Source organism: Lathamus discolor, chromosome 8, assembly GCF_037157495.1.
Source record: "Lathamus discolor isolate bLatDis1 chromosome 8, bLatDis1.hap1, whole genome shotgun sequence".
In the NCBI taxonomy this organism is placed as follows: domain Eukaryota; kingdom Metazoa; phylum Chordata; class Aves; order Psittaciformes; family Psittacidae; genus Lathamus; species Lathamus discolor.
Window position 1 is genome coordinate 1,899,808 of NC_088891.1, and position 18,381 is coordinate 1,918,188.

Below are 18,381 nucleotides of genomic sequence, written 5' to 3' on the forward strand. Positions count from 1 at the left end.
AAGCAACCAAAACGTCAAATATGCTTCTTCTGAAGCAAAGCTTATCTATCTAAAAGGTTTATCTCTTCACACTGGGAGAGTTTAAAAACATATTAAATTACTTGAGAAATAAGCTTCAATTTTGCAAGAATAAAGTCAGTTTTCGTCCTAGATTTCAAAACTGAAAATTTCATGTCAAGCTTGAGCAGATTGAACCAAAGCAGGAAACAGATGTATCCTTCAAAAGAGGTTAAAAAGTTAAACTGCAATAAAGACACTGTGTCAATCACTACAGAGAGCAAGTATCCTGAAGGTGCATGGGACTTGAAACAAGACCAAAAAAGCACACGTAGTATTAATGTTGTGCAGTTTACCAGTGATAACATAAACCTGGGCATAAACTACCACTTACCTCTGCATCTACTTGGTTAAAAACAGTTATAGGTCAAGATAAAGTACATCTCTGCCTCTTCCATGTTCAGAGAATGCCAGGTTGGAAGGGACCTCAAGGATCACCTGATCCAGCCTTTAAGGTCCAACCTTCCATTCAGTGGAACTGTATTCTCCCACTTCAAATTCAGAATAAATCCTGTTTGACCAACCTCTAGGAGACTGCTTCAGTTTTAATCTAACATTATTAAATGCTCAAAGTGTACATCATATAATCAACTTCACTTAAAAGATGCTCAATTCTTTGGCTGCAGACACTGGCTGAAGAGTGATTTTCTATCAGCAGATTCACCTACCTTTGATTCCTCTGATTCCACTGAAAGTGGTTTTATCATTACCAAGGACACAAGCTGCACACTCTGATGATCTAGTGACAGATTTAAATATATGCTTACATACACTTTTGAACAGCATTTTCAAGTCAATGGAATACTCATTTTCTCAGGGGGATATCAAGTGCTTAAGCATGGTGATAGGTACCTTTCACACTGGGTTCCTCTCCCCACAAAGTTAACACACAGGCAAACACAAGGTAACCTCTATTGAATAAATGTCCCAGAATAGCCACATTTTGATCAGAATCGGTTTTGAGGGAGTAAAACCACAGAACTTACTGGACAAAGGAGAGAAACTCTTAAGCTTGTTGTTGCAATTTCACTGTCTGGATCGGCAGTCAGTTTCTCTTTAACTGTGATTGGAAAGAAGAAAAGGTTTATTTTGCAGATGATCTGAAACACGAATTGGATGATAGAGAAATAAACCAAGTCTGAAATTTGCAGTTTGCCACAGCCACTGACAGCAAGTAGCAGTGGCCATTGTTTCAGGCTCACACAATAAATAAGTATCCTAAGCAGTCTCTACTTTTTAGAAAGATCATAAATGACAAGATTTAAGAAAGTGAAAAGCAGAAAAGCTCATCTTAAACCATGATCCCTAGAAAATGTACTTATACAGAGATGTCTCTTCTCATATACAAGCAACTTTGTGCTTGACAGTTATTTAAAATCTACCAACACGATGAGCCACATTGACTTGACTGTTAACTCCAGGCACATTAAAAATGTGTTAGTAACTCCCACGTGGACAAGCACCACTGGAAACCTCTGAAATACTCATCAAGCAACCTTGTGATTTAAAATTGAAGAGCAAACTGAGAAATAGGCTATCAGAAGTACCCTGACAAAATCCGAGTTTTAAATAACTGCAGTGAAATATTAGCACTGCAGAAGTCTTTCATCTCAACCTCGACTTCTGCTTAAGGACTGGTTTATGTGCAGTTATTTGCTACATGAACAAGTCAGCTCCATGTTCCTCTTGCTCTGTGAACTTCTCCTACACCCTCATTCTCACCCTGTATACACAGGAAACTCTACATTTTTGTGCATACAAATCACCATTCTGCATTAGCACAAGCTAATGCCATCACTGTGTACCACTGACTTTACAGCATTTACTGGTGGGCTAATTCCTTCCCTTTCGGAGCAGGTCCTGTGCTGTGTACAATACACATTATCTGAGTATTAAAGAGTATGACCCACAGCTGTCAGGTGTTGGCATTTTCACCCTCTTCCCGGAAAAGCAGGTTTTGCTTACATTTTTCTTACACAAACTTATGCCATCATGTACTAGTCAGACACAACAATAAAGCAGGAAACCTCACACTCAAATTTGGAAGGGGGATGGGAGGAGCATTGTGCTAGACACTCTCTAGCAGCCCCCTCCACAACATCGTGCCAAAGGAACAAAAACTGTGCGGATGGTGACTTTCCTCCTGCATGTCGGCATCAAGGTTCGTATCAGGCATTTAGCTCAGCTTTGCTTGAGGTACCGAATTACCGGTTAACTATATAAATACAGTTGTTCTATTCTGAGGAAACAAAGCCAGTATGGCTGAACTGAAAGAGATTCTCTTGCATTTTTTCCCTTCACAGTGTCAACAGGGTTCCTGGCCTGGCTCCTAGTACAAACAAAAGCCTCTGAGTCTTTGAATTGGAACTGAATACAAAGAACACCACTATCAGATTCTCAAAACCCAGAGAACTGTAGGAAGTCCAAACCTCAGTTAGCACAGTCCTATTTCAAACCTCCTGTTACAAAAGCTATTTTTCTTTTTGAAACAAGTAGTACATCAGACATACTTAGTGCTCTAGAATGATCAGGGTTCCGTATTCCTTTTGCTCGCAACCTCTGCAGTAACACCGTCGAGGACAGCTGCTTTACCAGATAGACTGCCATGGAATAGTTCTAGAAAACAGAACAAAAGATCAAAGTAAGAACTGTTTTAAGCAAAAGACAGCCTGTAGTTTGTACAATGCTTATGCAATTTGTGATGTGATTACAGGGCACTGCGTTTTTAAAGCAGTTACAAGGCTTTAAATGGCAAAGTTTTCAGACTAGAGAAAACCCATTTTGCTTCAGAAAGTTCACAGGGCTGGAGTCTGAGAGATGCAACAATAGTGACTTCACGCTTCACTGGGATTAGATTGAGCTGCAAACCAAGCTATTAGAACAGCATTTAGGACACTTCTGGAAGTTTTACATTTAACATGGGACATGCAGTTAACAGCCCGTTTAAGGGTATTTTTAAACCAGTAACATTGGGTACTGCAGTTCTGGCAATACAATTAAGGGAAGCTGTCAAGTCAAATATGATCAAAACTCTTTTTATTTTAATAAAAGCTTAGATTGTTTTCAAATAGGGAAATCAGCACTGATGCCTCTTCAAAAGCAAAACATAAAAAGATTTATCATCTGCAGTACTCCCTACTCAGTCTAGAAGCACTCTTCAACCTTCTTTTCTCATCTTCCAGCACTTACTGCCTATGAAACGCTAACCTCGCTGCCAAAGCTGAACAGAAGTAAGGCAGGTAAAGAGATTGAGAGCTCAGTGGGGCCAAGATGTACTCTAGTGTATACAGCCTGAGCAGGCAAGAAGTCACCACTCCCAGCTGCCTGTCATTTCCCTCTGGAAAAGGTTTGGTCAATTCCCCCATCTCTCTCAACACAGCCCATGAAAACATGCCCTATCAGTGTCAGTAAAAAGCTGTGGATGTTCACCTCTGCCACTACAGAAGATAATCTGGCAGACAAGCAGGTCACATGCAGCCCGAACGTGGACTCTGCCAGCTCTCCTGTACATGGGTAAGGCTTCCTCCAAGGGATGAGCAGGAGGGTAGAGTCCTCCTCCTGGCATCGCTGATGGATCTCAAACCACAGCCTGAGATTTGGGAAGCTCTCATTTTTCTTGTAAGCTCCTAACAACAGCAGGTAATAACTGTCTGCCTGAAAATGTGATCTTGCACTAAGCATTCATCAGCAACACCCCTCTCTGCCCCCACCCTCGAACCGGAAAGGACAAGATTTGTGTTCTCACATTAGGGTACATCAATTACTTTTTGATATAAGCAATACTCACTAAACCTGCAGCTGCACGGATACTCTTTAAATTGACAAATGAAAGGCTTCCCCCAGCTACTGTCATGCATGTTCCCACTAACAAAACAAACAAATCCATACAACTGTGACAACTACCATCCTTTATTTAGGATGCCACCCGAATCCAAAGCTGGGATTTCAGTAATCTATCTTACCATAAAACTGCACAAATTGAAGGAGCATCAGAAACACCCCATTTTAAATATTTTATTGTGACAATGACTGCTTCTCCCATCGTTAAAAACCACTACTGCTTTAACTTGCTTGCTTAATGCCTCAATTAGTATAGAAGTTAGAAAAATGCTAATTAACATTGTGAAATTATTTACCGACAGCTTGAATCTACAAAGCTAGGAACTCGCCCAAGGCAACTTGTACAGAAGGCTCTTGAAACAGATTGTGTAAAAATCACAATTATGACTTCAGGAAAGGTAGAGTACACCAGTTGAGACATGCAACTGGCTCTTCAGGGAAGGGGAGGAGGGGAATTCAAATGCCGTGCTAGACAGGAACATCCAAATAGAAAGCAGTTCTTCACATTCAACTGCCAAAGTCTCGGATAATAACTTTAGGAAGAGCTGCATCTCCTAAGTGGGGATGTTCTGAATGGCATCTAATTCTCATCTAATACATCAAGAATTTGCTGCTCTCTCCAGTCTTGTTTTGCAAGCTAGAGATTAGCCAATACAGGGTTTAGAACTGGAATATCCGTGAAGCCTGAGAAACTACCTAGTTCACAAGAGACTGGCTTAGAGTCTATGCAGGCTTGTGACATGTCTTTTCCCTCAACCCTCACCTGTATTCTTAAGCAAGAGTGCAGCCCTGTATTCAGAGCAACAGCCAGGATTCATCAACCTCCATGCAGGCACTTCCACAATATAAACCAGAGCAGGTTCATTTTTAAAGGCTTATTTCTGATACCTGCAGTTCTCATTAGGTAAGAGAAGGCTTTTAAAGGAATCATTCATCCATCATTTGTACTGAATCTGAATGGAGACTGTTTTACGCTCCACAAGAAATCCATCATGAAATACCACCGTGATGTTTTATAACTGGCTATTGTGCATGAATGGGCTGTAAGCATTTTTCCACACTGGTTCAGGAATCCTGGGCTTTGCACACTGACAAATTCTTGGACAAGGTTTCATCTCAGGACAATTCTCGGGCCTTCTGAAAACAGGATGGCTGCAACAGCAAAGCCACTTTTTCAAGTACATGTTGGCCCTATGCTGCACAACCAGCAGATTTTTTGCCATCAGTGAAAGCAGTGCACTAATTCATGGACTAATTTATTGAAGTAACTTTTGCAGCATGTTCCAGATTTAATTAGTCCAGTGGAACATCAGCAATTTTATAATACCACTCCCAACATCCTCCCCACAGACACAATAAAGTTATAAAACCATGACTTTTTAAATATTAAGTATAAGGATAGCAGTTGTGAGAAGAGAAATGCAAAAAGGGCAAACTGAATCTCCTGGGCCCTGCTGAGTTGCTGGGTTTTGTGTCCACGTTTACAGTTAGAAAAGACCACCCTGTACTGAATGTCATGTGCTAGATACAAGCTGAAGCCAAGATAAGGTTTGTCAAGACCCTAAAATAAGGAAAACCTTGTAGTGTGAAGTTAAATATGCAAAGAAAAGGTTTATGGGATGTCTTGATCTTATTTTCTTCTGGGTGCTCAGAGACGTGGGTGGGGGGTGAAGAGGGAAAGATCACATCAAAATATTTGAGAGCTACTGATCGAAGGGAGCACGTCCTATCTGCCTAGCATAAAGTCATACAATCAAAAGGAAGAGTCTAGTGCAAAACTATCAAGTATTTTCAGCACAATTAAACTCGCTTATCTTTCAAATCTTTCCAACAGATGCCAAGACAGAAACTAATAAGCTTTAGGCAGCATGATGCACCAAGTTACTTACTCTTCCAATTTCTGCAGTCCATGAAACAACGATTGTGTTTGGTACCGTCGTAGACAACCTGACGAGTGAGGTAATGTTGATTGGTCGGCTGGGTCGCTTTGGTTCAACACCATTTTTGGTTGGTGGAAGATAGCCCTAGAAACCAAAGTATTTCTCCCCTCAGCAAGAAACAAATTCAATACCGCTTTTGCCACCTTCCCCTCTCACCACAACCCTGCACCCCGATAAAAGCTGGGTCTCACCTGAACTGCGCTCCCTCTTCAATTTAAGGAGAGAGATATCAGACAATAAAAGCTGATTTCTGACAGACAGACCCTAATAATGCTATCCAAATGTACATATCAAAATAACACTTTACTTACTGGAAGGCTGCATGGTTTCCCATTTACTTTCACACACAGATTGGGTGGGAAGTGATCTTCTTGTGGACAACTGGTTTCTGATAAGCAAAACCTAAAAGTAAAGAATTTCCATCATCTTTCACTTCTGAAGTGATTTAAAGATCATCTCTTTCTTGAAGGAATGTCTTTTCCTCTGAGTTATGAAAGCGTGACAGATTTTGCTAAACACAGCCCTCAGATTAGCTGTAGAGATCATTAAGCAGGAAAGCCCCCCAAAATTACAGGTTTGGATTAAGATGGTTGTAGGTTCCTCCTCAGATTTCTTGAATTCCTCAGACTGACTCATTCAGATCTGCAGGTTCCTGTTACACGAGACAGATCATCCCAATGTTCTTCCTACCATTTCTCCAGCCTGACCTCTTGATAGAAGCCCAGTCTCTTCAACTCCCCCTCCTCCAGCTTTAGTAAAGCAGGCAGCAGTTCACAGCATCAAATGTTATCCTCATGCACTATGTCAAGCCTCCTACAGAAGTTCAGGCAATTTTATTTATTTACTTAAGTTCAGGCTTATTTGCTGCTGGAACTAAAGTAAGACACACCCTTCCTTGTCCTACCAAAAGTGTGTAGGCCAAGCTCATGGACAATAGGCATTCAAAGGACCAAAAAGAGCCTCTCAGCTCCTCTGGACTTCTTTCAGGGGACCTGTCCCATCCATGCAAACGAACCATCACATCAGGGTACAGCTACTGCACACAGCTAACAGGCTGCTGCTCTCAAAGAGGGGGAGCTACCTTCTGTCCCTCTGTTCCCTCATGTCCTCCTCATTGCTTTGACCATCTCACCCCACACCAAGCCAACCCAACTTGCTGATCAGCAGAAGGTACCCCAACAAGCAAGACTGAAAAGCAGTTGCTTTCTGACTGACAAGTCACAGCTCACCATACAGGCATGACAGCGGGATGAAAGGCAAGACATATGTTTCTGACAGGAGCAAAATCCAAGTCAGCTGTGCTCACAGCCCTCCATGGAATTACAGGGACACATAGGATTTCATCAACTTACGTTTGTCAAAACCTCTAAAATAACCTACAAGTTAAGCCCCAGTAATCTACCAGGTATGTTATCTATAGGCTCCATGCAGTGTTCTGACACACCAGGTATCAGGCCACCAGCAACTTTAGGAAAGCTGCATGTAACAGGGACGAGTAGCTAAGTCTGCCCTTTTCAAAGCAGCCGACAGGAAGCTTTCCTCAGGAAAACAACAGGATGAGATTCTCCTCCATAAAGGAAAGCCTGACCTGCTGGGTAGCAGAGATCTCATATATTTTGGAAAACAACAGCATCAAGGACAGGTGATGCAAACACATACCTTAGCTGGACCTGTACTGTGAAGTCACATTTGGTCCCAGAAATATCCCTAGAAATAGCAGAACATGGGTTAAAACATACTGTTTACACACAGGTTCATCAATACTTCCTCCGTATTTGCTCTAAGTTCAATGAATTTAAACCACACTTCCTGGTATATACACTGCATACCACTCTTCCCTTCTGGTCAGTCAAACCACCACTCTCAATACACACTAAAAGGTACCTTTTCTATTAGTCAATCAATCAATTGCATTCTCACCTGAGCTCTGTAATTTTTTTTTGCTTTGTGTAATACAAGGAAAATTCTGATGGGTCATCATGAAGTACCATCTTTATAGTGAATAAACACAGAACTTGATAAAGGATCTGACAAAGGGCTGCACGAAGGAGAGTTATGTATTTGCACGGCACTTAGTGCAAGAGAAACCTGCCCAATAGTCACTGGACAGTGGTGCTATTTCATTCTCTCTTCCTCATCCTTTTGCTCTCCATCAGCTTACATATAAATAAGAATTCCCCAGAAGAGGGCATCTACACACACACCTGTGTTCTTTAAGATCCCATTTCAAAATGAAAGACAGGATAACCTAGTTCCTTGGCTTATCTCTTGCTATTTAAATGCCATACTACTGATCAGACTCACATTGAACTGCTGATTTGCTGCACTTGCTGTGGCGTCAGTGCAAACGCAAAGCAGGTTTCTCGAAAGCGCTGGCTGTTATCTGAGGCTGGAAGGAAACAAGAGATCATCACTTTAAAAACACCAAATGGAGAATAATTCATTCAAATGTCTACATATACACCGAGTTTATAGCAAGCCCAACAGTACAACACGCATCTGCTTCTGTAAGAGTTTTAGAGCCAACAAGAAAGTTGCCATTTCAACCCTCCTGTAAATAAAAATACAATAAACTCTATGTGCATATAAAGCAGGCATTAAAAAAAGTGATACAGGTAACAGCAAACTGAGACAAATCAGCTCAAGACTTTCAATCAGTCATGGTAACTTAACGCTAAATGTTCTTTGATATCAGATTAAAATACCCTTAGGAATTCTCATCAATCACTTTTTTATTCCCTTTAACACAAGAGATCTGCCTGCGAAAGCAGAGAGTGAACAAGAAGTGCAACACACAGAGTTAAAGGCATCAAATACTGAACAAGCAAAAAACGCATGAGATACACAAGGATGAAATCTGGTTTTAGAGTCCTTCAGCTCTGTGCCACAGTGCTCCATAGGACACCAAGCACCTGCTGAAAACCAAAGTAATCTTAGATAGCTCCTAGATAGTGCTTCTATCTAAATCACATCCCTTCCCCAGGGCTGCAAGCACCACTGCAGTACACAACCACACACAGTGGCAATGAAAATGGCTTTTCTGAAAAACAGAATTACATTTAAAGGAAGAAGCACCTCCCCAGACAACAGCCCAACACGCTCATCAACGCACGTAGTAAAGCTGCGAGAAGCTTGCCATTCCATTTCATTATTCCCAATAATGTTATAAGGTTATGAATAACTAGATTGTGTATTAAACACTGGGTAAATTCATCATTTTTTGTTTTACTATAATCCACTTCCTGACTCATCCCTGAGTGACAGATGAGTGACTACTTCGGGGTGATACTTCAGAGACTTTGTTAAAAACAGCATGTGGTAGGTTGGAACCAACAATAGAAAAGACACTGACTTGATATAAATATTAACAGCAGCAATCTCACCAAATTACATTTATTTCTTTCTCATACGACAATGCTGCGAGATCTGTACATTACATTATATGCAACAACCACACGCAGCTCATTATCCGTTGCTCAAAAGCCAGATGAATACAGACCAAACAGCAACCTCTGTGAAAAACCTATCAAAGGTAGATCTTTTTAAAATCATTCAGTTACATAAATGTTTGTATTTTAGACGCATATATTTCTTCTTATCCCCAATAAGAAGTTGTACTGTAATGTCCAAAGCAGCATCCGGGCTGAGGTGCAGCCTCATGTTACTGTTCAGATGCTCATGCTTACAGTGCCCTGCTTCTATTTTTACTTTAATACGTTTTCAACTACACTTCTTCAAGTGAGAACCACGCTAAGCCTCAGACAACTGCCACTTGTGGTATCACAGTGCAGGGATTTGCAGGAAATATAAGCACAATGTATACAATTAACAATGAAAATCTGTAACAATATTTGGTCTTCAATACCATTTTGTACCTATTTTTGGTTATAAATGGAAGGATCAGAACTACATACTGTACTCAACAAAAGAATTTGCAAAGTCAATGCACTGCAGACTAGAGAACAGAATTAATTCAAGTTATCCTTTCAGATTTTTGCAGGGTTAAATGTGGCCTTATTCTGTTGGGTTTATTCTCCACCCATGTATTGTTTCTTTACCCTGGAAACTGTCAGCTTTAGCTTTATTAGAAACATTCTGGAAGGTCTTTGTGAACTTTCGTTGTGAACTCCAACACCTTTAATTAAAGGACAAAGCTGCTGAACATTTAACTTTCATTTAAAACAATTATCCAAAGATGCTAAACAACAGTTACCCAAAAAAAAAGGCCTAGGCCCACATTTCCCAAGCAATCTTTCCCCTGCTTTTCCCAAGCAATCTTTCAACTGCTCATCTTTTTGCTCGCTTTGCTTTTGCAGCATCCTCAATTGAAAGAATCAAACATGTGATACAGGCAACAGGAGGAACTGAAAGTCACTGCACAGCAGGACTATGGCATAGGGAAACACAGTGGGATGAGTGGCACGATTGGAGTTTTCCTCTATTTGTTACTGGCTGGTATTAATGCAAGATGTATTTCTGTCACACAGTGATGTGTGATCTTGAAAAGTGGGGGGTCTAACTTCTATGTTCCGTTTCATCATGCTCTTGCACGATTTACATATTACAATGGCAGAAAATTTGGAAGTACATTCTTCAGTGCTGACATGGGACCTTTGTAATTCCTGTTTTCTTCTGGAGCTGTGGTTGCAGCACATCTATAAGGCAATAAATAGCTTCTGCTTGAATCAAAATCTTTACAAAAGAAATAGCCACTTCAAACTCATAGCCATTAAAATGCCAGAGAAACACTGGTAAGCACTACCAGTATCTGCATTGTGCACACGGCAGTTAATGAAGTTACTCTCAACTAGAATCCACCTAAAATGAAGGTGAGGAGGGAGGTGTTGGAGCTGGGGGAGGCTGGTTGGCTTTAACACTATCAGTGTAGACTAAGAACAAAAAGGCTCCCAACACTTCCTCTTCTGCTGGCTACTAACTTCATACAATCCCAGGCTAGTTTGTGTTGGAAGGGACCTTAAAGCTCATCCAGTTCCAACCCCTACCATGGGCAGGGACCCCTTCCACTGGAGCAGCTTACTCCAAGCCCTTGTGTCCAACCTGGCCTTCAGTACTGCCAGGGATGGGGCAGCCACAGCTTCTCTGGGCACCCTGTGCCAGCGCCTCAGCACACTCACAGCAAAGAGCTTCTTCCTAATGTTTAATCCAAATCTACCCTCTTCCAGTTTAAAGCCATTCACCCTTGTACAATCATTACATGCCCTTGTAAAGAGCCACTTGCCAATACCCCTTCTCTTCACATGCACTCATCTTAATAACTGTAAGCCTAAGTCTATGAGCTGATAGATCAGTGGTCTTCAGTGATTGGAGATGTACTTCATCACATGCTGCTTGATGTTTTCTTTGCTGTAAACCAGCATTAATATACACATGCCATGTTTCCAATACATTGCTTTTGTGTACAAGCAATCACTGTGATTACCACGGGAGCATGGCCAAATTGCAAAGAAGGAAGAAACAACTTGTTAATTAAGAAAAGATGATCCAAAAGCCAATCAAAATATTTCAAAACTCTTGACAGATCGAGAAGTAGAGACAGAGAAAGGCAGACAAGAAGCTACCTTACTCTAAGCTATGGTCAGGCTCTTCAACTAGCTTTAGGGGACAGCTCTAACACCTTGGATGTGTAACTACCAACTGGTCAAAGCAAATTTAATCACCAATTGCCCAGTTCAGTGTGTGCTACCACATGTAAGTGTAGCCTTTAGGAACAGGCACATTTCAGACCATTATAAAGATATAATTTTAATCTTTACATTCGGTATGATATTAAGAACTGGCAAGAACAAACTATGCAAACAACAAACAGAAGCAGTTTAACACAGGCACAAAAGGACTTGTAAAAGAGGCCAGGAACAACAGTGAAAATACTAGGCTACCACATTGGAAAGCACAGTTTTACAAGGGCTGTGGTGGTTAGAAGCATTACTTCCATTTTCCAGCTCTCGGCTGAATCCCACCATTGCCACTCTACCACCAACACACCAGGGTAACTTCCCACCACTCGTGGCAGGGAAGCCACTCCATAGCAGTCTTGGCAGCCAGGGGGCCAAAAGGAAGGGAGGGCAGAATACACCTTCCATTACAAAGGCATGGGAAGTTCATTCAGTTAAATATGGCAAGGAAAAGTCAACAGCATCATAGAGACTCTTGCCACACTTGAAAACCAACTGCCTGCTGACTTTGCTGCCTCACGTGCTAAAACTAAGGCTGTGAAGGCGTTTGTTATGGGGAGCATGAGGGACACGAAAGGGGCAGGTTAGGGAGGAGGATCTTGTTTGTGCGTCTGAGGCTTGCCTAAAAGGAAGGAGAAATGCAGCAAACAAAGCCAAAAGCATCTTCTAGAAGGGAAATGAAATATGTTTTTTCTTTGTGGTTTTCTCTAATCTACTCCCATATGGTTTTGCTCAATCTTTTCATACCCGTATCTATTCTTCTTAGATCTATTTATCCTACAAACAATGCACAAGAATTTCAACAAAACACATGAAACAGCTAATGTAGCAGCTTCACTATTAAATACTAAGCTTATCTATGACTATACAAACTCCTCTACTTCCAAGGACTTCAGACTTCTTAAGGAAAAGACACTGGAAATCTGGAATTTAAGAGTGTAGAAAAGCTAACAGATTTCTATTAGTTCATCTGCCGTATCTGCTGTGTTTAACACCACCGAACAGATCCTGGCAAGTCAAGCACATCATCTCCTTTCAAAGTTCTGGAGGATGATTAAAACCAGAAACACACAAATATAGTTTTCTACAAGAAAATCATTTTGATGGCAACCAACGCCCTGCAAACAACTATTATTATTTAACAAAAGGAAGGCAAAAATAGAGCTGCAGTTGAAAACTGAGTGGATTAAAATAGACTTTCTAATCTAATAAAGCTGGAATCCAGCCAGGAGAACAGAGTTAATATGAATATGAAGTTGCCAGGAATGGGTTTGGGGGGTTGGGTTTGGGGCTTTTTTGTAACTATGAATTATTAAGTTTTATAACCCGTTCTTCAGCACTCTGCAAATGGTATAGAGTCGGAGGGTTAGTCAGGAGTGGTTCACAGGCCACGTCTCCTTCGCAGCCTCAAAAAGGAGGTACAGTGCACCAATGTCTAATGGACTTTTTTAATTTACATATAAAGAACCCAGAGAGAGTCACTGAAGAATAAATGCCACGAATCACAAGCATCACTTTACCTGGCTGCTAAAAACCAGCCTGCATAATTCAGAAATCTGAAAGGGCAGGTTTAGAAAGTATAATAAAAAGCTTTTCAAGCAGCCCTGGGTAATTAAATGTGTGTCAACAAGGAGAGTTTCAGACAATATGCATAAAATCCACTTCTCATCTTACCAGAATCACACTGGTTTTGAGGGGGTGCTGGAAGGGGGTGGGGCAGAGGGGAGTATCTGCTACTTCTTCATTCATCCAGCTTAAATCCAGGAACTAGATGATCTTGAGGTCCTTTCCAGCCCTAACTATTCTATGATTCTATAACAATATCCACATTTCCTTGTAAACACGTACATAGACTCAGTAAGGACCAACCTTGGGTCTGTTGTCTCTGCAGGTCCTCAGCGTTAGTACAACACAGTCTAAAAAGCCTAAAATGCTGCAGAAACATTACAGAGCAGTTTCTTCCTCATAGCTATTTTTTCTTACCAATTCACTATCACCACACTTTCCTGCATTATTCCATGCTTACCTCACTCAAGCAATGATCCAAACAGCATATGGGATCGGTATACATTAAGTGAGAGTGACCCAATTATGCAGTGCTGGTTGTATATTTTGTTAAGACATTGCACATGAGTAATGAGTTTTCCAAATTTCAGCAAAACCTATTTTAATACATGACAGTAGCACTCACAGGACTAAAACACTTAAAATTCTATATGAATGCACATATGAATTCTATGTGTGAGTGTGTATATAGACAATGAATATGTTACTTATATAAGTAATAATGATGCATAAAAACCCCCACCATTTCCTACCAATTTTCTTCTTTATTTTGGAAAAACCCTACAGAGCTGGAGTGAAAAAAGAGCCCAGCTTGAGTGGCTGCATTTTCTACAGCTCTAAAAATATTCTGTTCCACCTCACCAGTACCCAGGGCTAAAAATAGCCACACAATCTTTCTGCGGTAAAATACCTCTTGCTGCCTTGAGAAAAAGCCACTCTCTAAACTTTCCATTCAACAACAGATACCTTCAAATCTTTAATGAAGCTGATGTTATCGCGTTGTTAAGGTGGTGATGCTTCCAAATGCAACTGCAGCTGACCATCGTCCTGCCAATATACTATATAATCTTTTCCATCTATCATCACCAAGTGCAGCTTATTAAATAGTGAAGGGAATGAATTACCTTCTAATACAGAAAGATACTTGGACTAAAATTAAACTTGCACTTTACACGGCAGTAATTACCTAAGTTCAGGCCATGAGAAAAGCTATCATTGAACTGGCCTATTACCAATGATTTCCAATAATAGCGTGTTTATTTCCGAAGGCAAAAATAGTTATGTTAAGTAAGAGTATCAGGGCTATAGCAGATTTTTGCTCCACGCTGTAAAATAAACAGGAGATGTTGAACTGGTTCTTCACTAATCTAATACAGAACATAATCTGATAAGTCAAACTGGTCAAAAATTAGCCAGAAAAACCGAAGCATTGTAGAAGTTGTCAGCCCAACACATCAATAACTCTGCTTATCTTCCCCAGATAGGTAAGATACCTTACATTGCTGCAGCACAGACATTCTGCTTTTTCTGTTAAACAACAGAAGGCATTGTATCAATTCATGCTCGGTCCTCTTTCAAATAGCACTGCTGAAAATTTCATGCATTGCCTCCAAGCTAGACCAAAATCACTGCATTTAGACTAAGGCACAGAAAACGTTTACCTTTTGATAAAGGTAAAACTCAGACAGGCTTTGAATTATGTTCAAATGCAGCAGAAGCCAGGAAATCCAGAACACAGTAATACACACATAGAGCTCCTCATAATATAGTTTGTTCAAAATCTCTTGTATCAATCCTGAACAAGATTCACTTATACAACTGCTTTTGGAGGTGAGACCAACTGCCTGCGTCCAGTATGTTGTAGCAACTCTAGAGAAGCAGAAACCAAGCAGCGAGATGGGGGGGAAATGAGAGGATACACCGTAATGGGGGATCTAAACATTTCAGGATGCATCATCAGCCCTTTTAAAGCCACCACAACTTCTGAAGTTCCTGGGTAAGGCAGGTGTTTATACATAAACACTTCCTTTCCATTAACCACAACCTCTGAGCACCAAGCTCCTGCCATCTTCAGGAATCAAGCAGTGGTACCTTTGAAATACCTACCCACCATACCCCAAATGGCCTGCTACCCATTAAATACACTCGTAGTGTGCAGTACCAGGTTCCTGGAAGACAGGAAAAGCCTCTTGCTAAAGGCCAGAGCAACATCAGAACAGGCCGAAGCTGGACTCTGCACTCTGACCAGCTTCAGGCCCAACATCTAAGAGCAGGGCCTGCAGAAGCGGTAGGCTTCGGGAGCTCAGTGGCACCGAGCTCACGTCCAGCACTACGAGAGATCCCAAATCCCCATGTCCGTTTTGTCACCTGCTCGCTGTGACACCTCAGCCATTTCACTTCATTTCAACCATTTATCACAATGGATATTGCATGACTTTTAACATTTCAAAACACTTCAAAACTACTTGAAAGGAAGCTCTGTAGTAAACACGCAAATCATTCTTTTCCTTGACAGCAGTGATTAGCTCTTAACCCACTTCCATGGGTTACAACTTCACTACGCTCACACTGCATCAGTGTGGAGTGACAGTGCCACATTCTTCACCTTAGAAGAGATGAAAAACGGACCTCAGGTTCTGGTCAGTCTGCTGCATTTATCACTTGAGATCTTTTTTAGGTTCTGTTCAACTTCAGTGTTACAGTTAACGCTCAGAAGGAACAAGCAGAGCTAAACTGGGGGTGGGAAAGGCTGGAAGTAAAGAGAAGTGAAGGAGCTTATTTGAAATAGTGCCTAAATATATATATGAAAATAGCCTGGAAATACTCCAAGGGCTACAATTAATGCATAAATATTACATATTTTATAACTGTCTATAATCTCCTGCATAAACAGAATAGATCAGCTGGAAGCTGTGCAATTGGACAGACATTTAGGTTTGGATTATTGTTTTTGATCAGTCATGTGTAAGAGCATTTCTGAGCAATGAGGGTTTCTGAAGACCTTCAGTAAGCATTAAGGGACAATTTCATGCTGACCTTCCACGCAAGAACACACTGTCCTCTGAGAATACATCCACCTACTCCAGCACATCTGTTCCACCATTTTGCCAGAGGGATGGAACACCACTGGATTCTCCGTACCAAGTCACTTCATCTCTTTAAGCACCTAAATATATGTCTCAGAACATAACTGCTGCCATTCAGACTTGAAAATTTAGCTTCTCTTCCTAAGAGCACTGGCAGCAGTTAAACACTTCGCATGAGTGGCACTAAAAGCTGGCACTGCCACGTCCCTACACAGGGTCTCTGCTTCTAGCATGTTTTTGTTCTCAACAAGAAAGTATCAACTTTCACAATGCTAACAGGAAGGGTAAAATATAAGTTTAAGGTTCATGGTTAGATAACAGAGTCTCAGGATTAGCACACCCCGCATCATCTTTATCTAAAAGCCATCATAAAGGGAGATAAAAGTAACTCTAAAAGACTGAGCTACTGAAGACTTCGAAGTTCCAGCAGCACTTCCAACAACTACTAAATGATTTCAACATCTTGGTTGTAAAAATACATATTGCCATAGCAGAGCTTCCTCTCTCACGCTACGTGGGCACCACTGCTAGGCCTCAAGCTCTCCAAGCACTCCACAGGGGACACCACGCCAAGCTTAGGTTGGTTCACTGATTATTACGGATTACTCACATGCTTTTGAGTCAACCACGTGGTTTGCTGTAATTCTTTCTACTAAAAGCTTTAATTAGAATCATAGAATACCCTGGGTTGGAAGGGACCCACTGAGCCAAACTGCTTATGAAATTATCACTTATCAAAAAGATACCCTAATTTGATCATGTAAAGCAAAGTGGCTTCCTGGATCCATTCACATTAGAGCAGCGGTGTCTGAAAACATCCATATCCTGTAAGGTCCTGGAATTTGGGTGATCTCAGTTCCACGCATGAGGGGATTGAGCAATCTGCTAAAGAAAGCAATAATAAATTATACTCCTCTCCTTGCAGCACAAGAGCTACCCAGTTGGTTAAAGCTCTCTCAAAAGAAACAGACTCTAGACTATGGATACATTCCCTATACATGAACTTGAGGCATACCACATGCAAATACAAGTTGAAGCCAAAACAAAGAAACTTAAGTGCACTGTAATTCTAGTTGAGCTGCAGCACATGAACAAGACAGAGCTAATATTTCAGCTGCTTCTTGCACAATTAGAAGCTGTAGAGCCGGAAGTCAGAAAGCCCAAGCCCACATTGAGAATATAGTGTTTTGTTGAACTTCCTCCCCCAAAGTACATTTAGAAAAATAATAAACACAGAAAACAGTAAAAGCGTGACTTTCATCTAAACCGTGGTACCGACTGCACACACCAACAGATCAGCTTGCTGATACAGGGCTGGGAGTAACACTTGCCAAACTAAACCTTTCTAGATTCTACCCTAGATTTCGAAGTGAATTGTTTAATTGTTCAACAGCTGCACCTTGAACTACAGCCACCCTCAAGATTTTAGGCAGATCAGGCGCAAGAGCTGTCTTCAAGAAGGCAGCATGTCCAAGTAGCCACGATAAATCACAGTCAAAAAGAGACTCTCAAGGTAAATGCAAGTCAGAAGCACAAACACCGGTTGTAAGCACTTCACTCTTGAGGGGGGGCACCAGGGTTGAAATTCTGCTTCCTGAAATCCTGTTAAGATTAAGAAATTAAACTAAAACCTAACCAGATCAATACAAGCCTCAGAAGAGCCATCAGAAGCTCCTTTCACCCGATGGAGCCGGTCTGGCAGCATGCTATCTGTGAAAGTAATTCTCTGCCTCCCCAAAACACCTGATGTTTGCCTCCTCCTTACCACAAGCCTGAGACTTTGTCCTGGTTTTGGCTGGGATAGAGTTAAAAATCCCAATTTCCGTGGCTCAGACGCAAGTTTCAATGTTGTTTTCCATATCATTTAAGCCTGAAGCACAGCAAATAAATTCTATGATCACCTGTACACCATTCGGACAGCTTTTGGAGGAGCAGCATAGCCCACAGCCTCTTTAATAATCCTTTAAACTGAAAAGGCTAATTTCCCCTTACAGGTAAGTAAAGGCCCATAACCTAGTTAAAATGGTTTCTGGAACAACTACACAGCTAAAGCAATTAGGAATGCCATGTGCTGTAACAAGAAGTATTTTTAACATGTTGTTTAACTAATGTCCCTTCCATCCTCATTTGGCAAAATTCTGGTACTCGTTACTCATCTCCTAGCAAGCACATTTCACCACACAAAAGATCTTATCTGTG

The 18,381-nt window shown here is 41.1% G+C and overlaps 1 protein-coding gene across 1 annotated transcript in view; it reads right to left on the bottom strand.

Annotated features, from left to right (window-relative positions):
- The window catches only part of PIAS1 (protein inhibitor of activated STAT 1), a 62,330-nt gene that overhangs the window by 14,187 nt on the left and 29,762 nt on the right, over nucleotides 1-18,381 (bottom strand). Inside the window, 6 exon segments of the mRNA XM_065688214.1 lie at nucleotides 1,044-1,117; nucleotides 2,568-2,673; nucleotides 5,787-5,921; nucleotides 6,149-6,239; nucleotides 7,497-7,544; nucleotides 8,142-8,226. Coding sequence (XP_065544286.1) covers nucleotides 1,044-1,117; nucleotides 2,568-2,673; nucleotides 5,787-5,921; nucleotides 6,149-6,239; nucleotides 7,497-7,544; nucleotides 8,142-8,226 — 539 coding nt within the window.